General features: G+C 46.0%; 1 protein-coding gene across 1 annotated transcript in view; it reads right to left on the reverse strand.

Moving 5' to 3' along the window:
* Positions 1-27,255, reverse strand: part of LOC139266602 (tyrosine-protein kinase Src42A-like) — an 84,147-nt gene that overhangs the window by 14,248 nt on the left and 42,644 nt on the right. Inside the window, exons 5-6 of the mRNA XM_070884199.1 lie at positions 15,905-16,038; positions 14,378-14,540 (exon numbers count right to left, since the gene is read on the reverse strand). Coding sequence (XP_070740300.1) covers positions 14,378-14,540; positions 15,905-16,038 — 297 coding nt within the window. The remainder of the gene's footprint in view (positions 1-14,377; positions 14,541-15,904; positions 16,039-27,255) is intronic.

Consider the following 27,255-nt stretch of genomic DNA (forward strand, 5'->3'; position numbering starts at 1 on the left):
CATGTCTACCTGTGCATCCCAAAAAAATTCCCTTTATAACACCGCCTGTTAACGCCGGTGCTAGGCGGCTAACGGCAGCAAAGGGCTAGTGTCGGTGTTAAGTGGTGTCCACGGCTCGGGAGAAATGTTGTCGGTTCTTTGGTAGAGGCGCCAAGAGGTAATGCTGCGCCGTCTAATGCCACACTTGGGAAAAGCGGAGGGAACATTGTGATGCTTGGGCATATTCACCCAGAGATCAAGGTATGTGTTTTTCTTTATTTATTTCATCTTCTTTTCATTAGTTGTAACAGTGGGGAAGTTTGTGCATCGGTCGGAAAAGTTTGAAGTTATTTTTCTTTCTTCCCTTTTCTTCCCGTTTTTCAGCAAGCATGGTGGCAGCCTCCCGTTACGAAATTCAGTCGGCCTCCTGAGCTCCCGCCCGAGGATGAGTGTGCAACACCACATTTTAGTGCTGCTCTCTCATCTTTGGGCGTAAAAACTGAATTTGGCAGTTTGAGCCTGCACCTAACGCCCGGCGGTAAAATCAGCACTCAGGCGGTGACACCACCTCAAAAGTGGCATGCCAAATTTTGACCCCTTAGAACTGAAAAGTACGGAGATATTTTTTCTCAATATCCGCCACCCACCCCACCCCCCACTCGCCCCAAGGTCGTCACACAATTCAATTAATCTATACTGCCAGCTGCCAGAACTGAAATGGTTAAAGTGAATGTAACTACCTCGGTGTGTTCCTAAACTGCAAGTGGCCAGACCACAAATGGAATCTTCATATAGGGATAATTCGGCATGGTTCTGCTGCCAGCACTGGGCCTTACTAATGGTGCATGTGAGTCAGGGAGTCAGGATTTCCGTATTATAGCATTATCTCTAACTTGCATGCACATCTAGCAAGGTTGTGTACTTGCAATGCAGCGTCACAGAATTATCTCACACGCTGATTCTGTTCATTTTTGATATGGGAGAGTGGGGGTCGGGCACCTCTTGCTGAAGTCCAGCTACACACTAATTCTGTTTCTGTTTGTGTGTAATGTACTGTGCAATGAAATACATGTCATTATTAGCACGGGTTCCCAAAGCACTAATAGGCCTGGGTTCTTCTGGGTTGAGCAATGCCAATGTTAGAATAATCTGTGCTTGCTCTTCCTAATATAAAAGAGACCGCACCATAAGCAGCATATACAGTTTACCAGATTGGAGGAAGTAGATGTAAATCACCATCTCACACAGCGTGTGTTGGAAGAAATGAATGAACAGGTGTTGCATCTGTAAGTGTTAGTTAGAAGCAGCTGGGAGCAGGGATGATGAAAGAGAGATCCTTTTGCCCACACATTTTGAGACCCAATACGTTTAACTGTAGGTCCTCCTATGATAGTTGGTTTGCTTGTCGTGTTGCCTCTGGAAAGCGGTCAATTTAGTACTGCTTTTTTTTTGCTGCATTCCTCAGCGTATTTCCCTCCAACATCTAAAAAGTAGGAAAGGGTTTTACTGAATTGTTTATCCTTGTTTGATCTGAGATTCACATGGCAAATATGGAGGGGGGAGGGGGGCGGGATCTCATTTAGGTGCCTCTGGTGTTCATTTTCTTAGTTGTAAATGTGATTCATTGCTTGTTAACTGCTCTCTTTAGTACGAGTTTAATTGCTAAAGTTAGCAGGAAATTGTTGCTTGCTGGCTGCCCATTTTTCTGCTGTCTAATCTGGTGGATGTATGGCACCATCTACTGGTTGTATATATGACAGACTGATTGTAAGTGACCTTTTTCCTATACATATATTTATGCATAGACAAAAGAGACAAAAATGAGTTTAGAATATTTTCAAATTATTTTTCTCTCTCATTATGTCCTTTTTCACAGAGAGTACTTTTTTTCTGTTCCAAATCACTCTCTCCAGTTATGAACAGTTGAATCTTTGACTACAATAACACAAAAGCAAAATACTGCAGATGCTGGAATCTGGAATAAAAACAGAAAATGCTGGAAATCTCAGCGGATCAGGCAGCAGCTGTGGAGAGGAAGCAGAGTTAACGTTTCGGGTCGATGAACCTTCGTCAGAACTGGAGAGTGTTTGGAAATAACAGATTCTTAACAAGCACTGAAAGGGGGAGGGGAAGATAGAACAAAAGGGAAGGTCTGTGATAGGGTGGAAGACAGGAGAGATTAGAGAGACAAAAGGGATGATGGACCAAATTGAAATGGTAATGCCAAGAGTGACTAAAGTAAATGTTGGTCCCTTAGAAGATGAGAAGGGGGATTTAATAATGGGAAATGTGGAAATGGCTGAGACCGTAAACAATTATTTTGCTTCGGTCTTCACAGTGGAAGACACAAAAACCATGCCAAAAATTGCTGGTCACAGGAATGTGGGAAGGGAGGACCTTGAGACAATCACTATCACTAGGGGAGTAGTGCTGGACAGGCTAATGGGACTCAAGGTAGACAAGTCCCCTGGTCCTGATGAAATGCATCCCAGGGTATTAAAAGAGATGGCGGAAGTTATAGCAGATGCACTCGTTATAATCTACCAAAATTCTCTGGACTCTGGGGAGGTACCAGCGGATTGGAAAGCAGCTAATGCAACACCTCTGTTTAAAAAAGGGGGCAGACAAAAGGCAGGTAACTATAGGCCGGTTAGTTTAACATCTGTAGTGGGGAAAATGCTTGAAACTATCATTAAGGAAGAAATAGTGGGACATCTAGATAGGAATAGTGCAATCAAGCAGACACAACATGGATTCATGAAGGGGAAATCATGTTTAACTAATTTACTGGAATTCTTTGAGGATATAACGAGCATGGTGGATAGAGGTGTACCGATGGATGTGGTGTATTTAGATTTCCAAAAGGCATTCGATAAGGTGCCACACAAAAGGTTACTGCAGAAGATAGAAGTACGTGGAGTCAGAGGAAATGTATTAGCATGGATAGAGAATTGGTTGGCAAACAGAAAGCAGAGAGTCGGGATAAATGGGTCCTTTTCCGGTTGGTGTGCCACAGGGATCGGTGCTGGGACCACAACTGTTTACAATATACATAGATGACCTGGAAGAGGGGACAGAGTGTAGTGTAACAAAATTTGCAGATGACACAAAGATTAGTGGGAAAGCAGGTTGTGTAGAGATCACAGAGAGGCTGCAAAGAGATTTGGATAGGTTAAGCGAATGGGTGAAGGTTTGGCAGATGGAATACAATGTCAGAAAGTGTGAGGTCATCCACCTTGGGAAAAAAAACAGTAAAAGGGAATATTATTTGAATGGGGAGAAATTACAACATGCTGCGGTGCAGAGGGACCTGGGGGTCCTTGTGCATGAATCCCAAAAAGTTAGTTTGCAGGTGCAGCAGGTAATCAGGAAGGCGAATGGAATGTTGGCCTTCATTGCGAGAGGGATGGAGTACAAAAGCAGGGAGGTCCTGCTGCAACTGTACAGGGTATTGGTAATGCCGCACCTGGAGCACTGCGTGCAGTTTTGGTCACCTTACTTAAGGAAGGATATACTGGCTTTGGAGGGGGGACAGAGACAATTCACTAGGCTGATTCCAGAGATGAGGGGGTTACCTTATGATGATAGATTGAGTAGACTGAGTCTTTACTCGTTGGAGTTCAGAAGGATGAGGGGTGATCTTATAGAAACATTTAAAATCATGAAAGGGATAGACAAGATAGAGGCAGAGAGGTTGTTTCCACTGGTAGGGGAGACTAGAACTAGGGGGCACAGCCTCAAAATATGGGGGAGCCAATTTAAAACAGAGTTGAGAAGGAATTCCTTCTCCCAGAGGGTTGTGAATCTGTGGAATTCTCTGCCCAAGGAAGCAGTTGAGGCTAGCTCATTGAATGTATTCAAATCACAGAGAGATAGATTTTTAACCAATAAGGGAATTAAGGGTTATGGGGAGCGGGGGAGTAAGTGGTGCTGAGTCCACGTCCAGATCAGCCATGATCTTGTTGAATGGCGGAGCAGGCTCGAGGGGCTAGATGGCCTACTCCTGTTCCTAATTCTTATTTTCTTATGTTCTTATGAGTTAGAAAAACATTAGTCAAGATAGAGTGTGAATGGTAGGATAATGACCAGCTGCCATTAGAGACAAGGAGAAAGAAACAGGCTCGGGAGGTGGGGGTGGGGGGCGGGGAGGGGAGGGATTGGTAGTGGTTACACTCTGGAATTGCTGAACTCGATGTTGAGTCCAGAAGGCTAAATGAAAGATGAGGTGCTGCTCCTCGAGCTTGCGTTGAGCTTGTTTGGAACAGTGTAGGAGACCGATGACGGAGAGGTCAGAGTGGGAATGCAGTGGAGAATTAAAGTGACAGGCGACTGGAAGCTCAGGGTCACACTTACGGACTGAACCGCGATGCTCCGCAAAGCGGTCACCCAATCTACGTTTGGTCTCCCCAATGTAGAGGAGACCACATCGTGAGCAGCAAATACAGTATACTCAATTGAAAGAAGTACAAGTAAATCGCTGTTTCACCTGGAAGAAGTATTTGGGGCCCTGGATAGTAGGAAGGGTCTTTGACTAGTCTGCTCCAGGATCTTGTGATTTGCAGCAGTGTTCAGATCAGTCTCTGGTGGTTGAAGGACATGGTGCATATGTATGTGCATTTTTGCTTTATTTTGCTTTTTGTCTTGGGCTTTGGTAATCAGTAGTGTCCTCCTGGGTCTGTACGTTTAAAATCTAAGGAACCGATGTTTGAAGAAAGTAGTTTGGGGACTGGGGACTTTTCTGTGATATTTAGGGACAATGATATTTAATTTCTACTCTTTTTTGCTGCTGTTCATCAGTGCTGATATGTGAATGTTCCAGTCAGATTTTAATAGCAACTTTAGCTGCTGTATATATCGTATTGCAATCTTAGAGCTTCACCAGATATTTTTCTTGCTCAGTATCAAGAACCACTCCTATAAGTGAACTATTGCATCCTGTGCACAACATCTGGTAGAGTAGTGTTGCCCATGGATTGAGCAGAACAGCCTTGCTACTGTAAACTACTCACTGGAATTTTCTGAGCTCTCTTGAGCTCTCCTTGCCTTCAGATAGTGGAAGATTATAACACTATTAAACAATGCAATTAGTCTACAAACTGCTACTGACCTAGCACCACTACTGACTGAGCTGGCCGAGTCCTGAAGGACATAACTGCCAGACTGGACTTGTGACAGTTGGTGACAGAACTAACATGAGGCAAAAGCCTACTTGACCTTGTCCTCACCAATCTACTTGTCGCAGATGCAGCTGTCCGTGACAATATTGGTAGCAGTGACCACCGTACAGTCCTTGTGGAGACAAAGACCCATCTTCACACTGAGGACACTCTCCATTGTGTTGTGTGGCACTACCTCCATGCTAAATGGGATAGATTCAGAACAAATCAAAACTGGCCATCCCTGAGGCGCTGTGGGCCATCAGCAACAGTATTCTAGCACAATCTGTAACCTCATTGCTTGGCATATCCCTCATTCTACCATTACCATCATGCCAGGGGACTAACCCTTGGTCAATGAGTAGTGTAGAAGAGAATGCCAGGAGCATGCCTAAAAATGAAGTGCCAACCTGGTAAAGCTACAATACAAGACTACATACATGCTAATCAGCGGAAACAGTGTGCTATCGATAGAGCTATCAACAAATTCAATAGTGCTCTAAATTCTTCTTACTCTTCCAAAATATCTTTCCTACCTCCCACAACAGCCAAACAACCAGATAACACACCCACACACACTTTCATTTCCTCTCTGCCCTCTCTCTCTCTCTCTCTCCTCTTCAGCGCATGTATTGATGACCCCTGACCTCCTGAAACGCGGAGGGAAACGACCAAAGCCATGGCGTTGCTATGGATGCCGACATTTTACGGCAGAAGAAAAAAAATTACTGCTAACACCTATTTCACATTGCTCCCGCTAGTGCCCATTTTATAAAGTAAAAAGTTGGGATTTTGAAAATGGACGATAATCCGGCGATCTCAAAACCCATAATATACGCCAACACTGGAAATAACGCCCATTTTTGGGCGATCCGCACAATAATGGAAAGTCTAGCCCCATAGGCCCATTCTACACAATCTCTCCTCATAGGACAACCCTCTCATCCCAGGAATCAATCTAATAGAGCCTGAGACATTTCCTCATCTGCTGAACATGACCTGACTTGACTATTTTCAGCACAGAACAAGCGGGTAAATAAGGTTCCAATCACAATATTAGCATGTCCTGAACAATTTGTCTCATTGTAACTTTCTGCAGCCATTTTGACTCCAGGAACAAATACACTGATTTTAATGAAATCTGCAGCAGCCAAATTGACTTATTTAATTTTTGAAGAGAACCTATTTTAACCCCAGAAATACCACAAAGAAATAGAATTAAATATACCGCAGACAAAATAATGGAAGGGTCTATTATGAGGGGGCATAGATTTAAGGTGGTTGGTGGAAGGTTTAGAGGGGATTTGAGGGGGGGGGGGGCTTCTTTACGCAGAGGGTTGTGGGGATCTGAAACTCGCTGCTTGGAAGAGTGGTGGATGCAGAAACCCTCACCACTTTTAAGAGATGGTTGGATGGGCACTTAAAGTGCAGTAACCTGCAGGGTTACAGACCCAGAGCTGGTAATTGGGATTAGACTGGATGACCTTTTGTTGGACGGAGCAGATATAATAGTAAGTACTGCAGGGAATCGAATACAGCCAGGGTGATCTCCTGGACTAGTTTCAATCGCCTGGCTGAGTCGAAGAGGAATTTTCCCAGATTTTTTCTCCAAAATTTGACCTGGGTTTTTGTCTAGTTTTTGCCTCTCCCAGGAGATCATATGGCTCCGGTTGGGGAGGAGTATAGAATGTTTCAGTATAAGGGGTGTCGTAATTGTGTGAGGCGGACTGGTTGGGCTGGGTGCTCTTTGCCTTTCCATCATTGTTCATAGGTTTATATGTAACCTTTAGGGCTGCTGACCAAGGGCCATGCGGCTCTTTGTCGGCCAGCGTGGACACAATGGGCCAACATGGCCTCCTTCTGCGCTGTAAATTTCTATGTTTCTATGTTTCTATGTACTGTTGCATAATCATTAAAATATTTACCATAGTATTCTCTCCCACAGGCAAGGGGAGGTTTACCTCTTTACACAGTAAGGCGTCTGAAGCATTTCTCACAGAATGTTGAAAAGTGATCTGTTCAATGACATACAACTGTTCAATATAAGTTTTACCTGAAAGGTAATGACTATAAAATGTCCAATTCATTTGTTTTTCATATGGAAAGGTTTCTTTATCCACCAACATTCATGGTAGTGTCCATTTTAAATAACTGGTTTTAAGCAATTCAGTGCCATTGTTCATGGTGAGTCAGAGGATACCCTACATTATCTCATCTAATGGACACTATATTATCAGGGCCATATTGTGGAAGTGTTAGTGATATTTTTTCAGTTTGAAATCCAGGCTGTACGTAGGTAGAAGGGACCCTGTAGGTACAACAATATTGGGGAGTGGGGAGAGCAAATAATAGGGGTCTTGTTGCGGGTAGGTCGCTAGAAGCCAGTATGGAGAAAGGCACGAGTGCTGATGTGGGGTGGCAAGCTAGGAGCAGTGACCTGTGGAATGAAGGGAGTGGCAAGAGGTGGCAGAAGGGAGCAGGGAGCAGTAGGGGAAGGGAATTCCAGGATCTAGAGGAAGGGGCAGGAGTGACTTAAAAGAAAGAACTTACTTTCATATAGTGCTCTTCATGACCTCAGCATGTCCCAAAGCACTTCACAGTCAATGGATTTGCTTCTAATGCAGGGAAATGTGGCAGCCAATTCGCACCCAGCATGATCCCACAAACAGCAATGAGATAAATGATCCAAAAATCTGTTCTTCTGTGATGTTGGTTGAGTGATAAATGTTGGCCAGGGCACAAGGTAAACTCTCTTGCTCTTCTTCAAACGGTGCCATGAAATCTTTTACATCCACCTGACAGGGCAGACAGGGTCTCAGTTTAATGTCTCATCTGAAAGCTGACAGCCCCCAACAAGTGTGTTCTCTGCATTATTCTATGGCACCGTTCCTTGAGGTCATTGTCACAGCATGTCTACAAGGATATGGAGCCACATTTCACTGTTTGTTTCTCTGGATCTGCTTTCCTGTGCTGCAGGGTAGCTGGAGTTGCCCTTGCCGCTAATGACATAGCTCTGTACTTGGTTCTGTTGACCTGGAGCTTGTAAAAAAGCATTGTGAGGTACAAATGTCAAGGTGCGCTGATATCATTGGTGGCATCTTAGGTGCAGTTAATCAGAGTATGCTGGTTTTTTGGTGACCTTGGTATGCCTTCTTTCATACAATTCATTCTTCTGGGTGAAACATTAAACCGAGGCCTGGTCGGCCCTCTCAGGTGGATTCTGTTATCTATGCAACCCTATTTAACCAGCATTCTACCGCTACCAGAGGGTGTATCTTTTGGAGTCCCAAGGAATCCCAGCATCCCTTGGGAGCACGGTATATAAACAGGCCTCCCATGCTGTACCAACACTCTGGAGTTAGAATAAAGAGACTAAGGTCACACTTACTCACATCTACAGTACTCAATCACATTACTTTATTCTGGACATAACAACTGGCTACGAGATAACGAACCATCACGTGAAAATGCAGAGAACTTTTGGTATCCTGGAAAAATTCTCAGAAGGGGATGATTGGGAACCTTTGTGGAACGACTTGACCAATACTTCATGGCCAACGAGCTGGACGGGAGTGTGATCGCTGCCAAATGAAGGGCGATCCTCCTCACCGTCTGCGGGGCAACAATCTAGGGCCTCATGAAGAATCTTCATGCTCCGGTGAAACCAACAACCAAATCGTACGAAGGACTGTGTACACTGGTCCCGGAGCACCTAAATCCGAAGGAGAGCATTCTGATGGCAAGGTATCGATTTTATACATGTCAACGGTCTGAAGGCCAGGAAGTGGCGAGCTACGTCGCCGAACTAAGGTGCCTTGCAGGACATTGCGAATTTAATAGATACCTGGAACAAATGCTAAGAGACTTTTTGTGCTTGGCATTGGCCATGAGGTTATCCTTCGCAAATTATTGACTGTTGAAACACCGAACCTGAGCAAAGCCTTAATGATAGCCCAGGCATTTATGTCCACCAGCGACAACACCAAACAAATTTCGCAGCATAAAGATGTTTCGGCAAGTACAGTACACAAAGTAATGTCATTTTCAGGCAGGAATGCATATGGCAGAATGTACATGCCTGCAGCTGCATGACCTCAGATGAGCCAGAGTCTGCCATCAAGCATTAATGCGAGGCAGTTAACACCTTGTTGGTGCTGCGGAGGTGATCATTGAGCCCATCAATGCCTCTTCAAACACTATGCGTACAAAGGCTGTGGAACAATGGGACACCTCCAGCGAATGTGCAGATGAACTGCAAACCCTGCAAACCACCACGTTGCAGAGGAAGACTGATCCATGGTGGATCAAACTGAACTAGAGACTCAAACCAAGGAGGCAGAAGTGTACGGGGTACACACCTTCACCACGAAATGTCCACCGATCATGTTAAAAGTTGAACTGAACGGAATTCCAGTATCCATGGAACTGGACACGGGTGCGAGTCAGTCTATCATGAACAAAAAGGCCTTCGACAGGCTGTGGTGCAACAAGGCACACAGGCCCAAGCTGAGTCCCATTCACACCAAGCTGAGAACTTACACTAAAGAGCTGATCCCTGTAATTGGCAGCGCAGCAGTAAAAGTCTCCTATGATGGAGCAGTGCACGAACTCCCACTATGGATAGTGCCAGGAGATGGCCCCACACTGTTCGGCAGAAGCTGGCTGGGAAAAATCCGCTGGAATTGGGACGACATCCGAGCGCTTTTGTCCGTCGACGATGCCTCACGTGCCCAGGTTCTGAGCAATTTTCCGTCGTTGTTTGAGCCAGGCATCGGAAGTTTCTCGGGGGCGAAGGTGCAGATCCTCTTGATTCCCGGTACACGACCCATCCACCACAAGGCACGGGCAGTGCCATATATGATGTGAGAGAAAATAGAGATTGAGCTAGATAGGCTGCAAAGAGAGGGCATCATTGCGCCGGTGGAGTTCAACGAGTGGGCCAGTCTGATTGTTCCGGTTCTGAAGTGCGATGGCACGGTCAGAATTTGCGGGGACTATAAGGTAACGATTAACTGTTTTTCATTGCAGGACCAGTATCCGCTACCCAAGGCAGACGACCTATTTGCGATGCTGGCAGGAGGAAAGACCTTCACAAAGTTGGACCTGACCGCGGCCTACATGACGCAGGAGCTGGCAGAATCTTCGAAAGGCCTCACCTGCATCAACACGCACAAAAGTCTGTTCATCTACAATAGATGCCTGTTTGGGATTCGATCGGCCACAGCTATTATTCAAAGAAACATGGAGAGTCTGTTAAAGTCAGTTCCACGCACTGTGGTTTTCCAGGACGACATACTGGTCACAGGTCGGGACACCATCGAAAACTTGCAGAACTTGGAAGAGGTTCTAAGTCGGCTAGATCGTGTGCGACTCAGGTTGAATGCTTGAAGTGTGTTTTCCTGGCACCAGAGGTCGAGTTCTAAGGGAGAAGAATTGTGTTAGACAGCATCAGACCCAGTGATGCCAAGAAAGAGGCCATCAAGAATGTGCCGAGACCACAGAACGTGACGGAGCTGTGGTAGTTCCTGGGACTCCACAATTATTTTGGTAATTTTCTACCCCGGGTTAAGCACCTTGCTAGAATCTCTACATGTGTTGCTATGCATGGGGGAAATCACAAGAGACAACTTTTGAGAAAGCCCGAAATCTGTTATGTTCCAACAAACTGCTTGTCCTGTAATGATCCTTGTAAACGTTTAATGCTAGCTTGCGATGTGTCTTCATATGGGGTCGGGTGTGTGTTACAACAAGCAAACAAATTGGGAACATTGCAACAGGTCGCTTATGCATCCAGGAGCTTGTCCAAGATCGTAAGGGCCTACAGTCTTATTGAAAGGAAAGCTCTGGCATGCGTTTACGGGGTAAAAAAATGCATCAGTATCTGTTTGGGCTTATGTTCGAGTTAGAAACTGACCATAAGCCGCTCATTTCACTGTTCTCAGAGAGCAAATGTATCAATACCAATGCCTCTGCTCGCATCCAAAGATGGGCGCTCATGCTGTCTGCATATAACTATGTAATTCGCCACAGGCCAGGCACAGAGAAATGCTCTGATGCACTCAGTCGGCTACCATTGCCCACCACCGGAGTGAAATGGCACAGCCTGCAGACTTGCTCTTGGTGATGGATGCATTTGAAAACGAAAAGTCACCCGTTACAGCCTACCAGATCAGGACCTGGACCAGCCAGGATCCTTTACTGTCCCTGGTAAAAAAAACTGTGTCCTCCATGGGAGCTGGTCCAGCGTCCCAGCGGAGATGCATGAAGAGATCAAGCCGTTCCCAGCGGTGTAAAGACGAAATGTCCATACAGGCGGACTGTCTTTTATAGGCGGTAATCACATGGTATTGCCCAAGAAAGGCAGGGAAGTGTTCATACGCGACCGACACAGCATCCACCCAGGTATAATTATTATGAAAGCTATAGCCAGATCCCATGTGTGGTGGCCCAGCATCGACTCAGATTTGGAGTCTTGAGTGCGCCAATGCAACACTTGCTCTCAACTGAGCAATGCACCCAGGGAGGCACCGCTAAGTTTGTGGTCATGGCCCTCCAAATCGTGGTCTAGGATCCACGTTGACTTCGCTGGCCCGTTTCTAGGCAAAATGTTTTTGGTTGTTGTGTATGCTTATTCAAAGTGGATTGAGTGTGTAATAATGTCTGTAAGCACGTCCACTGCCACCATCGAAAGCCTACGAGCCATGTTTGCCACGCATGGCCTGCCTGATGTCCTTGTCAGCGACAACGCGCCGTGCTTCACCAGCGCTGAATTCAAGGAATTCATGACCCACAATGGGATCAAGCACATCAATCTGCCAGTTCAAGCCCGCATCTAACGGCTAGGCAGAACTGGCAGTCCAAACCATCAAGCAAAGCTTGAAACACGTTTCGGAAGGCACCCTGCAGACCCGCCTGTCCCAAGTCCTGCTCAGCTACCGCACCAGACCCCACTCGCTCACTGGGGTTCCCCCAGCCGAGCTGTTCATAAAGATTGCGCTTAAAACAAGGCTCTCTCTCGTCCACCCTGATCTCCATGATCACGTCGAGGGCAGGCGGCATCAACAAAGCATGTACCATGATCGCGCAAACTTGTCCCGCGATATTGAAGTCAATGACCCTGAATTTGTATTCAATTATGGACATGGTTCCAAATGGCTTGCTGGCACTGTCATAGCCAAAGAAGGGAGTAGGGCGTTTCAGGTCAAACTCGCAAAGGGACTAACTTGCAGAAAGCATTTGGACCAAACCAAACTGCGATTCACGGACAGCTACGAGCAACCTGAAGAGGACACCACCAACTTCGACCCTCCGACACACGCACAAGTGGCAACCGACATCACGGTTGACCGCGAAGCTGAACTCATCATCCCCAGCAAGACCAGCTGCGCAGCAGCCCAGCGAAGAATCAACCAACTCACCTGCACCTGCATTTGTACCGAGATGATCAATAAGGAGCGAAGAGCCCCAGATCGTCTCACCCTGAAAATAAGTGTACTAGTGACTTTGGGAGGGAGTGATGTTATGTATGCAACCCTATGTGACCAGCATTCTACCGCTACCAGAGGGCGTATCTGTTTGAGTGCCAAGGGATCCCAGCATCCTTTGGGAGCACTACATATAAGCAGGCCTCCCATGCTGTACCAACACTCTGGAGTTAGAATAAAGAGATTAAGGTCACATTTACTCACGTCTACAGTACTCAATCACATTACTTTATAACAGATTCCATGGCACTATTGCCAAAAAAAGCAGTGGTGCTCTCCCCAGTGTCCTGGCCAATATTTATCCCTCAACCAACATCACTTAAACAAATTATCTGGTCATTATCACATTGCTGTTTGTGGGACGTTGGCTGCCATGTTTTTACAGTACATCAGTGATTACACTTCAAAAGTACGTCATTGGCTGTAAAGAGATTTGGGATGTCCTGAGTCATGAAAGGCACTATATAAATGCAGGATGTTTCTTTCTTAATTCCACTGAAGGCACGACACCACAATTAGCGTGCTCCTGAGGAAGCTTCCAACATTGCAGTTTGTCACTGACATATTGTATGGTGCCATTGGGTCTGCTGTCCTAGCTTCCTTTGGGAGGAGGAACATCCATGTGTGCTAATTGTCTGCCAAAGCAACACATCTTCATTTCTATCTGCAGAGAGTGCTGATGGGTGGACACAAAGCTCCTTTTGTGCAGCCTGACCTACCTAGCCTTGCTCAGTTGATCCTCCTCTTTTTCCCAACACCTCAGAAAGAGAGATTCCCATTGGAAACAATTGGTGCCAGTAATGGTGCTGGGGGCGAAAAAACAATTTGAACAACTAGGAGAAAGACGCATGAGAATCCAAGTGCCAGCAAAAAAAAAATACACTTGTCTTAACATGACTGTGCCCTTCCTATCACCTTTCATAAACTTACCATTTCTCAGAAACCAATGTCAATTTCAGATGGGTGTGATTTAGAAATAGCATCTTGCATATTGGGAAATGGCCTGAAGGAAATCCCTGCCTCCAAGTTCATAGTTAAATAAAGCCTCTGCTCCTTTGAAGTGCATTCTTGTTCTGGCAATGTTCCCTGCTTGTGGGAAGTGCATATGACACAGAGGGCAGAGATCCAACATCCATTGGATCTCTGCCCACTTTTCCTGCTTGAGTTGGCTCAATTTACTCCTGTAAATTGGGCAGATACAATTGGAAAATTCAGGGTGGTACTTCTTAATTAAGCTTGTAATAGGAAGTAATGAGTTACTTCTTGGGGGGAGGGGGAAGGTAAGGATTCATTTGTTTATCTATATATAAACCTGACATCCACATATGCTCCTAGTTTCATTAATGCCATTAGGGTTATTTCCAAATCTTATATTTTAACAATGTCTAATCTATTTAAATCTAGTGTGCATTGTTATGTTTCCCAGTGCCTTGTTTAAATCAAAATCTTGTATGTCTCCAAAGTTGTTACAGTGAGTTACTATGATTATTTCTACTAGAAGAAATATTTGTATAATTTTAAGATGCTGCTGAAGTATAAGAGGGATAGAAGTGAAGCTGCACATTTTGTTATTAAAAACTTCTATATATATTTGAAAATGAAAAGTGGTTACTTAATTTTGTCTTTTTACAACATCTGAAAATTGAAATCAACTTTAATCATTTATTTTCAAAACTACGTATATGAATGGATTATGACCATGAAATGCATGTCACTTTCATCCATGTATGGCCTTTATTGTACCAATTTGAGACTAACCTCCTTTCAGCTCCTTAATTGCCACCTCTGTTGTGCCATTCCAGATTCCTTCCCACACTTCTCCACATTGACCACTCCCTATCAATTTTACTTTCTGAAGTGAGGAATGTTGAATTTCCCATTCAGCAACATGAGCCAAAGTGCAAATGGATGGTCGATCAAGCTGTTGATAAATTTTGAAATTAACTGTTTTTAATCACTTCAATACTTAAGTTTTGAAACGTAATATATAGGTGCCAAGTACATCTTTCTAGTCATTTACATTATCACCACTTAGTACTATTTATCCTAGGCTTGAAGATCAAGGAGTAGATAAATTGGGGGGTAAATTTCAACTTTGCAGGGGTGTAAAATGGGCGGTAGCGGATCGGCTGCTGTTATACACCCCATCAACGGAAAGGAAAATTTGGTGTCGTGTATAATAGGCAACTGATCCACTACTCCCTGTTTTGTGCTCCCACTGGCATTGAATTTTACCCCCATTGTGTTCTAATAATTTAAGCTACAGCATTCAATTTGTCAGTCCATTGGTGTAATATCAATAATTATTTTAGGAAAATAAATTAACTCATTTTTAAAAATAAAAATATGCTTGAGTTTAAAAAAAACCTTTATTAAATCAGATTAACCTTTTAGCTTGAGTAAAAATTATAATCAACACCTCAGGGATTTCCAAATATCTGCAAGTAGTTAAGTATGTAAAATCACCTTTAAAACATGTGCTTTTCCAAGCATCTCACAATGGTCGAGACATGTTGTCCTGTAGATTCGACCACGCAGTGCCCGTTTTTCAGGTGCTAACTGGCCTACTAAGCCCCCAATAAAGCGGCATATAAAAATAAGGGGCCTAACACCTGTTTGAGGGCTGCGCCAACTGTACTCAGTAAAACCAGACCTTGGGACTGCCTGCTACCAAAAAGGTATGTTTTAAAATTTACTTACCTGAATGTGCAACCGGGAGGAGCAGGAGTGCTTCACCCAACCCCACATTTAAACGCGGGCCGCTGCCAGCCTGCGCTACCTCCCGTGCCCGATTTACACTGCTCCTCCCAACTTGGCCTCCGATTACCCCTCCCTGGCTCCCGATTCCCCTCCCAGGCCTCCTATCTCCCAGCCTCCACCCCTTGCTTACCTGAGGGCCGCTGCGGTGCTGGAAGCGGCCCAATCATCATTTACTCTGTTTTGGCTTGATGTTAATAAGGCCCAATATCGGGTGCACCTTCAGGCGCAAATATTTGACCTTGTGCCATCTGTATGCCCAAGAATTGGCAAGGGTGAATTTTTTTCCATTCTGTTGCTGAATTGTCAAATGCTTAACCTGAGAAACTATATAGAATTTTGTAAGCGCCAATACAAAGGTTGTCCATTCTACAATAAATACTTTAATATGGTTTAATACAACATGTATTGTAGAGTTTAAAAATATAAGAATACACTTTGATAAGAATTCTAATGGTAATTTCTGGGAAGTATTTCTTTAAAAGGTATTCATGAATTAAAGGGCAACTGAGGTTTGAGTTCACATACCTTTATGCATGGTTCACTTAATCTTGTACACAAGTGATCTGCCTCTTCTGAGTAACGGTTGATTAGTTGGGACAAGCTATGGAAACTTGTATCTCCATGGATTCTATAGGATTTCACAATATCACCATAACGCACTGTAAAATAAATTCAAACTTAGCAATACAGTGATGTTGTAAGGAGTATCACAGGGTGAATGTCAATATTTATTTTGAACTACAATAGGCCATAATTTGCAGTAGCAGGATTTCTAACGCTGTTTGTTATTAGACTTGCACATTTAGCATTTTAAATTTTTGTGTGGCAACTTGCTGAAAGTGTGAGCTGATAACATCACAGTGAGGGAAACAGGGCATCTGGAATCTGAGTGAACAAGGAAAGCAACTGTGTATCTCCTCAACAAATCAAATTGATGGATTGTGAAATAAAGAGTGCAAGGTCTGGGAAGGAAGTGTAAATTAGAGTGGGTGAACTCAATGTTAAATCAGGTACAGAAAGAGAAATAAAGAGAGGGAAAGAAAAATTGAACTAAGAGAGAAAGGAAAAGTAAAAAAAAAGAAATTTAAATTTGCCATTTTTAAAAACTTCAACATTAATTAATACCTAAAGAAATGAGACTCCACACTTATAATAGTTAATTTTAGTGCCATAGATTGATTGGCAGTAATGAACAATTATCACGTCGATAAAAGGGTACTTGCACTTTAAATGACAAGATTTAACTTTCTGTGGTGAATTTAGTTTGTATCTACCATACAAATACAGCAATTTCACGCCACTCAAAAGCATTTCAATGGTGAGGCAGACAACGAGATGTCGTTTTCGCAAAGCTAACGGTGGAGCAGCACAACTCGGTCAGCAACGTTTGGATATGCACGTTTAACTGCGCATCTGCCCCTTGCCTGAAGTTGCTGTACCATTTGCGCATACATAACGGCGAATGCCATTAGCTTCACTGTTATTTTGACAGCAAATTCTGGGCTATTGTAGCACAGGGAAACTTTTAAAAGAATGGGACTAAACAAAATTTGGTTTAAGATAAATGGTGATGAATCCTGACAAAAATGATAGGTTACAAATCCTCACATTTGAATCCTTTTTCAGGCCATTAACCACTGTCTCCTCCTGCAGCCAAGAGCATGAGATGGACTTGAAAATATACTTCTCCACAATTGCTGTCAATGAAAGTCAGTGACAGACCAGGAGGAAGCACAATTCAAGGTGGTCGATCAGGCAAGAGATCCAAGAGCTATACTAAAAGCTATTGGTTTGTGATGACTGAATAAATCAAATTCCATTTTTATTGCATGGGATTTTCACACTTTTACTGCTGTTTTGGGAATCCAATCCCACAATTTCATTCATTCTGTTGTGAAAACTGTAAAATAGTGGACTTAGTTATAGTATATAAATCTATGAATTCACAAGCACAAAACATAGATAGCTGCAGCAAAAATGGCAAATATGATTCTAGACTGTATTAGCAGAGGGATAGAATACAAATCTAAAATAGTTGTGTAGGGGCTCAAGTTTCGGCCTGAGTTGCTCCTATTTTTTTGAGCAACTAGTTTAGAATGGAGCACCTTAGAAATTGCAATTCTCGGCATTAAACAACACTTTTACAAATAAAGAGCCATCATCAATAATAAATGATAAATAAATCATAAAATCAAACAATAAATCAATCAAAAAAAAATAAAAAAATAAAAAATAAAAAAAAATAAAAAAATCAATCAATAAATAAAAAAATTAAGTTTGCACTCATCAACTGCAGCACCGGGAACCCTCCAACAGCGTGCTGGGATGGGCCCCCCACCCCCCAGTGTCTTTCTCTCTCTGTCTCTGTCGGTGTCTCTCTCTCTCTGTCAGTGTTTCTCTGTGTTTCTGACAGTGAGGGGTGGGGGGAGAGAGGGGGGAGGGGGAGGAGGGGAGAGGGGAGACGAGGGAGGGGGAGAGGGGGAGGAGGGGTGGGAGGAGGGGCGGGAGGAGGGGGGAGAGGGGGGAGAGGAGGTGGAGGGAGGGGGAAGAGGAGAGGAGGGGAGGGAGAGGAGGGGTGAGAGAGAGGGGGGAGGGAGGGGGAAGGAGAGGAGGGGGAAGAGAGAGGGGGATGGAGGGGGAGAGGAGGGGAGGAGGAGAGGAGGGCGAGGGGGGAGAGGAGGGGGAGGGGGGAAGAGAAGGGGCGGAAGAGGAGGGGGAAGAGGAGAGGGGGGGAAAGGAGAGGGGGAGGAAGAGGAGGGGGGAAAGAGGGAGGCTGAATAGGCCCCGACAATGACGACGACGAGGCAGATGCCTGGCCGCGCCGAAGACTTCGGGCGGGGCCCGCCCCCAGCAAGATGCCGGGTGGGCGGGCCCCGCCGAGGACTGGAAGCTGGGCCACTGAAGACTTCAGCTGGGGCCCACCCCCAGCAAGGTGCCGGGTGGGCATGCCCCGCCGATAACTGGAAGCCGGGCGGCCGAAGAATTTGGGTGGGGCCCGCCCCCAGCAAGATGCCGGGAGGGCCCCGCCGAAAATGTGGAAGGAGGGAAGGGGTGGGTGGGGGAGAGGAAGGGGGGAGCGGGAGCTGAACAGGAGGGAGGGAGGGAGCGGGGGGAGCGGGAGCTGAATGGGAGGGAGAGGGAGCTGAACAGGAGGGAGGGAGGCTCGAGTCCAATCTTCGCCCGGTGAGCCCATTCGGCCAAGGCTAGAGGTGGCGTGTTTCGTGCCCCTCCATGCAGCCTCAGGGGCGAGGAGCTACTGCACATGCATGCACACTCTAGCGCGCATGTGCAGAGGTCCCGGGACCTGGCTCCGCCCCCGAACCCTTGTGCTGCGCCACGCCGAGCATGAAGACGTCCTGAGGAGCTCGCAGAATCACAAGGTAAGTTTTCGGCGCCCTTTTTATTCCAGAAAATCTGCGCCGTTCTCACAGAGGGCGGAAACTTGGGCCCATAGTTTGTATAGAAAGTGTTGATCAGATTCCGTCTGTTACACTGAGTGCAGTTCTGGTCACCTAATCATTGGAAGAATATTATTGCTTTTGAGAGGTACGGAAGTGAGTAACAAAGATAATACTGGGTATCATGAATTTAAGTTATGAGAAAAAGTGAAGAAAGTTAAGTCTTTTTTTTTGAAAAGAGTAGACTTTGAGATAACCTAAATTACGTTTTCAAGATTATGAATAGGATTGACAAAACTGATGCAGATGGAAGATTCATTGTGGTGAAAGATTCAAATACCAGAGGATCCAGTATAAAATTAAGAAGTTAGAAATAAGAAAAGAAACCAACAATATTCAAAGGGTAAAAGACTTGTGGAATAAATTGCTACGGATGGCCATCAAAGTAGACAGTGTAAATGGGCTCCAGAGATAATTGGATGTGTTTCTAGAGAGAAAAGGGATTGAGTGATGTGGGGAAAAGATGAGGAAATGGGGTTGATCTCTCATAAAGGAATAGGCTTTTTAAGTCCAATAACCTTCATCAGTTCCTTAAAAGTTCTTGGGCTAAAAATTCGATAAGGCCCGAAAAAGTAATGCAGGCAGCACGTGACATTTGTGCCGCCTGCTAATTAACATGAATGAAGTGTTGAACCCAGCGCTGAGATCTGCTGGTTGGCTCAGCGCAGAACAGGCGGTCCAACTTTGTGGGAAGTGATCTCAATTTAAACCTAGTCTCCAGTGTGAAACACAATCTGCACTTCCTAAACGGGAGGAGGGGCTTTCTAAAATAAGCACCTCATTGTAAATGTTGTCAAGGAAACTGTAAAATAGCTATGGCTCAACAGTGCTGAGAAAGGGAACCTAGGTTCTCAGACACAGCATTGGAGCCCTTAGTGCAGGGGTTGAAAGGAGGAGCAGGTTCCCTACCCACAGGGGGCGAGGAAGCCCTCCGGACTCACTGTAAGAAGGCAGTGGGAGCAGATAGCTGAAGTGGTCAGTGCCACCAGTCTTTCCCCCAGGAACTGGATCCAGTGTCAACATAAGTTTCATGACCTCACACATGTGATCAAGGTCAGTGAATGCATCTTCAACTACCATATCCCACCAACTGCACCACTAACTTCATATACTGCTCCATGCACCACACCGCCATCACTCACCTCCAACAATCTCTATTAATCACGACTCGAACCTCACAATCACAGCTTCACCTCACCCTTACACACTTACCACTATTGCAAGTCTCACACCCACATCTCATGCCTTACACACACCGCCAGCTCTTCAATCATGGCAGGCACATCACCCAAACACATTGCACCACACTCACTGACACACTTACCTTTCTCGTGCAGGCCAAGGTTGCACATACCCAGCACCAGCAGCAGCTAACCGGCGGGGACAGTCACGGCTGCATATCCTGACCCAGCTGGAGGAGACTGTGTTATATGTCATTGGAGGAGCTGTCACTGAGGCTGTGGTGATCAGCATGGCTGAAACCATTGATGATGATGATGGTATGCTCATACCTGATGGTGTAAGCACGCACATCTTGCTTTCCCCCCTCCCTTCACCACAATCCTGCCCTATGCCTTTCTCCTCTCAGATACCCAAGACACCAACCAGCCCAGCCAGTGCAAGAAGAAAAAAAGGCGAGTGATGTGGAAGAAGAGACAGCTGCTTGAGGTCATCCTGCAAGGCCAGCTGCAGTCTCCTCCACTGAAAGCCAGCAGCCTTCTAGCAGCCATGCTGCAGCCACTGGGGGAGTACATTGTTGGAACACTAGGACAGGCAAAGGCACACAAAAGACAAGCATTGAGCGAATGCACAAGAGTAGTTAGTTGACTTTGTTATGTAGTATTGGAAAGAATCATTTATACATTATGTTTTGAATGTTTGTTTTGTGGCCATGAGGATGCTTTGATGCTCTGTGACAGAGGGATGGTAAGGTGGGGAAGTGTTGAACAATGGGGATCTGGGGTTTCATTCAGGGGAAACGGAGTCTGATGATGTGCTCACGGATAGCCCTTAAGGAACGTGGGTTTGAAGCCTGCCTCCTCCCTTCCTCCTCCTCCTCCTCCTTCTCTTCCTCTTCCTTATCCTTCTCATTCTCCTGCTGCTACTGCTAACGTGGTCGTGGAACCCTTGGTGGCAAGGGCTGCGACCTCATGATGGCCAATTTGTGGAGCATGCAGCAGACCACCACGAATTGGGACACCTGCTCCAGTGAGTACTAGAGGGCTTCACCCGAGCGGTCAAGGCATTGGAACCATTGCTTGAGCACTCCAATGGTCTGCTAGATGATGTTCTTCGTGGCAGCATGGCTCTCATTATAAGAGCGCTGGGCACGAGTGGTGGGGTTGTGGAGGGGAGTCATCAGCCAAATGGAGAGTGAATTGCCCTTGTCACCTAGCAGCTACTCTCGGGTTCGACATGGTAAAGGAGGTGCAAGAACCCTCCCAGTGTTTGGGCTCATTCGAAAGGAAATTTAATTTGCGACTATCTACCGAAAAGTTTGGAACCCTAAAGTCCTTATGGAAGAAACTACGAACTTTAATAGAATTTTGGATTTTAAAAGACAAATTCAAGGCTGTGGGCGAGCCTAAGGAACTAGCAGGAGACAGTCTGATTAAGTGAGGCTACCTGGGTGTGAAGACTAAGTTAACCTGTCTGGAGGAATGAGTATTCGAGAATCCTTCTCCACAAGAGACATTAACATCACAAAACCACCCAGAGATAGCTACCCATCAACATGGGTCTGGACAACCATTTCAACATATACATCACAAAGAGGCCCAATCCAGCCTGTTTGCGAAAAACTAAGCACAAAAGGACATTGCAATTACCAAACTAATATTTCCATCAGGAAAAAGTTTTCGAACATCAATTCACCCAAAACATATCAACTTTTAACGAGCCCACCAAAATATTACAAAGAAGAGCCAAGCCCGCCAAATTTATACAAAGGATTTTGAACTGATTTGGCACCAAGATTACAACCACTGAAATCGTATAACTGGCCCCTGTTTTCAACAGAGGTTAGGTTGCTAAGTAGCTACAAGGTTGCTACTACCTCAGATGACATACTTAGGTATACAACCGAGACCACGCTTGTGTCATCAAGACAAGGAGAGAAACCAACGCGACAGTTGTAAACTAACTTCTCCAGCCTCGAAGTCCTGAAGTCCTGAAGGAAGGAAGAACATCACCATCGCGGCAGTAACCGACCACAGTCAACGTGGTATCAACGGAAAAACCACCGCGATTGACCAAACTCGAACAAAACTCCAATGGGAAATAACCGAAGAATCGAGAAGTTTCCACTCTAAAATCTAATCCTGACCTACCAACAGGTAAAACATTACCTAAATGACTGTAGAAACCTATTTCTAACCAAAGAAAACGGGCACTTACCCCACAGATCCAAAATGCACCTTACCGCATCAGCGGACTCAACCCAACTGAAGATTGTGCAGCTAGAAGTCTTCTCTGACATTTGGGGTACAGCAAGCAGACCCTACCGCATCCAGCAAACCCCGAAAATGTGATCTACCGTTAACTGTCAAAAGGATTGGTAAGCCTAGTCCCTGCCTGCCCTGGAGTCCAACCTAGCTAGAATTAGGTATTGGGAGGTGGGAGGTATGATTTTACTGTAACCCCCTTTGAATGTGTAGTGTATGGTTCTTTATTAGAGTGATTATAAGTTTGACCTTGTACCTTTCCTTGTATTGTCCTTTATTAGAGTAATTGTAAGTTTGGCCTTGTATTCTCTCACTAGAGAAATAAGCTTGTATTTCCTTGACTGTAATAAAAACAAAGTTCTTTTGCATCAAACCATAGTCCTTTGCATTTTTGGCACACCCCCAAATAAATCCAGAGTCTAGAACCCAAGGGAGTGGGAGCGATTCGAACCTCTCAAGTTAGTCAGAATGGAACTTGACCCCCTCATAGAGACCACTCCATTACAATGGTGTCTGGAATATTGCTGGCACAATGGACTGGTGCAGGATGAAGGCATCATGAGTTGCTGCCAGAGTACTGGGCATTTACCATCATGCTGGGTGTGGTCGCATGTTAAAATGGTACCTTTTGCATTTATAGAACATCTCGCCATTGAGATGCGGCACCTGCAAAGCCACTTGTGTGTAGTTGATGGCATCCTGTGCCATGGGAAGCCCAATATTCTGACAAAGCCATGTGCGTGCTCTTCTTGCTTCTCTGTGTTTAGAGAGAAGACAAATAAGTTCTCTGTCCTAGAGTACAGAGCCTTTGTGATCAGCGATGGATATCGAACTGCGAGATGTGTCATGTATTCAACTGTCATTGTAATCCATGTATAAACTGACCAAAGTTGTACACCGTGAGAACACTGACCACTAGATGGTGAAATTGTGGGAGGCACTCCTAACCTGGACTTTCAGGTATAAAAGGGGAAGCTCCACCCACCTTCTCCACTTCAGTGCTGGCTAATAAAGGACTGGTCACAGAGTGACCTTCTCTCAAGTATGCTGCGAGACTTTTTTTATTGAGGGCATCAGGCATGCTGGGGTTTTCAGGAAACTGATTGAGACCAAAGACTTGACCTTGGAAATGGCGGCTTTGATGGCCCAGACATTTATCTCAGGGGAGGAAGAGACCAGAATGATGTTTGACAAAATTCTTGGCTTAAATGCAGCAAATGGACAGGGAGTCAACATTGTTAACGCAGCACACAGTTCTCCAGGCAGACAGGGGCAATCGGATATGCCCGAGCATGTAGTCGAACCCAAAGAGGGAATTCAACAGAGACAATGGCTAGCTGAACGGTGATTCACGCTATCGCAATGTATAATGCGGCCAGTAATGGGGCCATCAACACCTGTTAATGGTGCGGTTAAGGACAGTTACAGAGACAGTCAGAGACGATCGACTGGTAATGGACCTTTTGTTTCCAACAACGGCTCATGTTGGAGGTGTGGATGCAAACACACAGCCAGAGATTGCAGGTATCAGCAATATACCTGCAGAAATTGCAACGTCAGCGGTCACTTGGCTCGTATGTGCAGGAAGCCTGCAGCCAGGTTGATGTACGAGGAGGACGGGCCTGATGTAAGCCCTACGAGGCCAAATGAACACTGGGGGAAATCGCTGGAAGCTGAAGTTCAATGATTTCATGTGGAGCACATGTACAGTTCATATACCAGCACGCCACCGATAATGATGAAAGTGCTCCTCAATGGCATCCCAATATTAATGGAGCTAGACATGGGGGCCAGCCAGTCCCTGATGAGTATCAAACAGTTCGACAAGTTGTGGGCGTCCAAGGCCAGGAGGCCAAAATTATTGCCGATTGACGCACAGCTACAGACATATACAAAGGAGATAATTCCGGTGCTAGGCAGCGCCACGGTAGTCGTGACCCACAAAGATTCGGAGAACAGGTTGCCACTCTGAATTGTCCCGGGGGACGGTCCCACACTACTGGGGAGGAGTTGGCTTGCTGTCATGAACTGGAAATGGGGCGATGTCAATGCAATTTCTTCTGTGGAGCGAATATTATGCTCACAGGTCCTGGACAAATTTGATTCATTATTTCAACCCGGCATTGGCACTTTCATGGGGGCCAAGGTAGTGATTCACATAAACCCGGACGCCTGGCCAGAACACCACAAGGCCAGAGCGATGCCGTACGTGATGCGGGAAAAGATAGAAGGCGAATTGGACCGCCTGCTGAGGGAAGGCATCATCTCACCAGTCGAATTCAGTGACTGGGCGAGCCCGATTGTGCCGGTGCTCAAGACGGATGGGTCGGTCAGGATATGTGGCGATTACAAGACCACCATCAATCGGGTGTCACTCCAAGACCAGTACCCGCTATCGAGAGCGGAGGACCTCTTTGCGACGCTATCCGGTGGCAAACTTTTTTCAAAATTGTACCTGACCTCAGCTTACATGACCCAGGAGCTGGCGAGTGAGTCGAAGAAGCTGACCACCATCACGACACACAAGGGGTTGTTTGAGTACAACAGATGTCCGTTCAGGATTCGCTCGGCCGCCGCGATCTTTCAACGAAACATTGAAAGTTTCCTCAAGTCGATTCCAAGAATGGTGGTTTTTGAAGACGACATCCTCATCACGGGTTGCGATACTGAAGAACACCTCCACAACCTGGAGGAGGTGCTATGCAGACTGGATCGGGTAGGTCTGCGACTGAAAAAGGCGAAGTGCGTCTTCCTCGCTCCAGAGGTAGAATTCCTGGGGATGAGGGTAGCAGCAGACGGGATCAGACCTACTGTGTCCAAAACGGAAGCGATCCAGAGAGCACCCAGACCCCGTAACACGACGGAGCTGCATTCGTTCCTGGGGCTCCTGAACTATTTTGGTAACTTTCTTCCCAAATTGAGCACACTGTTAGAGCCACTACACGTGCTCCTACGCAAAGGTCATGAATGGGTCTGGGGGGATAGAGCTCGCAATTTGTTATGCTCCAACAATCTGTTAACGCTATATGACCCATGTAAGAAACTTGTGTTAACGTGCGATGCGTCGTCCTATGGTGTTGGGTGTGTGTTGCAGCATGTTAATGCCAAGGGTCAGTTACAGCCGGTAGCTTATGCCTCCAGAAGTTTGTCCCAGGCAGAAAGGGGCTACGGGATGGTACAAAAGGAAGCGCTTGCATGTGTATGTGCAGTAAAAAAAATGCACCTGTATCTGTTTGGCAGGAAATTTGAGCTGGAGACAGATCACAAACCCCTAACATCCTTTTTGGCCGACAACAAGGCCATAAATGCAAATGCGTCGGCCCGCATACAGAGGTGGGCACTCACGTTAGCCACCTATGACTATACAATTCAGCACAGACTGGGCACTGAAAACTGCGCCGATGCACTCAGCAGGCTCCCACTAGCCACCACTGAGGGGGCAACCGAGCATGCTGCTGAGATGATCATGGGTGTTGAAGCTTTCGAAAGCGAAGGCTCACCCGTGACAGCCCGTCAGATTAAAGTCTGGACAGAGACCCGCGACTGTCTTTAGTCAAGAAATGTGTCCTGAATGGGAACTGGGCAGCCACGTATGGGGCATGCCCTGAGGAATTTAAACCATTTCACAGGCGCAAGGATGAACTCTCGATTCAGGCCGATTGCCTACTATGGGGAAACCGAGTAGTGGTGCCCCAGATGGGTAGAGAGGCGTTCATCCGAGAACGCCACAATGAGCACCCGGGCATTGTCATGATGAAGGCAATTGCCAGGTCACACATTTGGTGGTCAGGGATAGATGCAGACCTGGAACTTTGTGTTCGCAGGTGCAACACGTGTGCCCAGCTGGGCAATGCGCCCAGGGAAGCCCCCCGTAGCCCCTGGTCCTGGCCCGCCAAGCCATGGTCACGCATCCATGTGGACTATGCAGGTCCTTTCATGGGAAAAATGTTTTTGGTTGTAGTAGACGCCTACTCCAAATGGGTCGAGTGTGACATTCTCAATTCAAGCATATCGTCTGCCACGGTAGAAAGTCTACGGGTAATGTTCGCCGCCCATGGTCTACCGGAAGTCTTGGTCAGAGACAATGGCCCGTGCTTTACAAGCACTGAATTCCAGGACTTCATGGCAGGAAATGGTATCAACCATGTCAGAACGGCACCGTTCAAGCCGGCCTCAAACGGTCAGGCGGAATGAGCAGTGCAGATAATCAAACAGGGGATGCTCAGAATCCAAGGGGGGGTTCCCTACAAAGCCGCTTATCATGCCTCATGTTGGCCAATAGATCCCGACCACACTCGCTCACAGGGGTTCCACCCACAGAGCTGCTAATGAAAAGGACGCTCAAAACCAGGTTATCCTTTATACACCCCACCATGAAAGAAATTGTTGAGAGCAAGCGCCGGTCACAATGTGACTACCATGACAGGAATGCAAGGGCGCGATGTATTGATGTCAATGACCCTGTCTTTGTCCTCAACTATGCTGCAGGGCCCAAATGGCTCGCAGGAACTGTGATTGCCAAAGAGGGGAATAGGATTCTGGTAGTTAAACTTACCAATGGACAAATCTGCCGCAAACACGTGGATCAAACAAAAAGGAGGTTCAGCAATCCCATCGAAGAAGCAGAGGAAGAACACGATGTAGAGTTCACTCCACTACAGGTGACCGAACACCGGAACCAAGTGGAGGAGAGCCCAGTCACTGTGGGCAGTCCGGACAGGCCTGAGGCACCACAAACAGCAGACACTCAGGCCAGCGCCCAACAACCGTAGCCCCAACTCAGGCACTCTACAAGGGAGCGTAAACCACCAGAGAGACTTAACCTGTGATCCCAATAAAACTTTGAGCGGGGGGGGGGAGGTGATGTCATGTATTCTACTGTCATTGTAATCCATGTATAAACTGACCTAAGTCGTACACCGTGAGAACACTGACCATTAGGTGGTGAACTTGTGGGAGACACTCTTAACCTGGA

This window comes from Pristiophorus japonicus, chromosome 7 (assembly GCF_044704955.1).
Source record: "Pristiophorus japonicus isolate sPriJap1 chromosome 7, sPriJap1.hap1, whole genome shotgun sequence".
Classification (NCBI taxonomy): Eukaryota; Metazoa; Chordata; class Chondrichthyes; family Pristiophoridae; genus Pristiophorus; species Pristiophorus japonicus.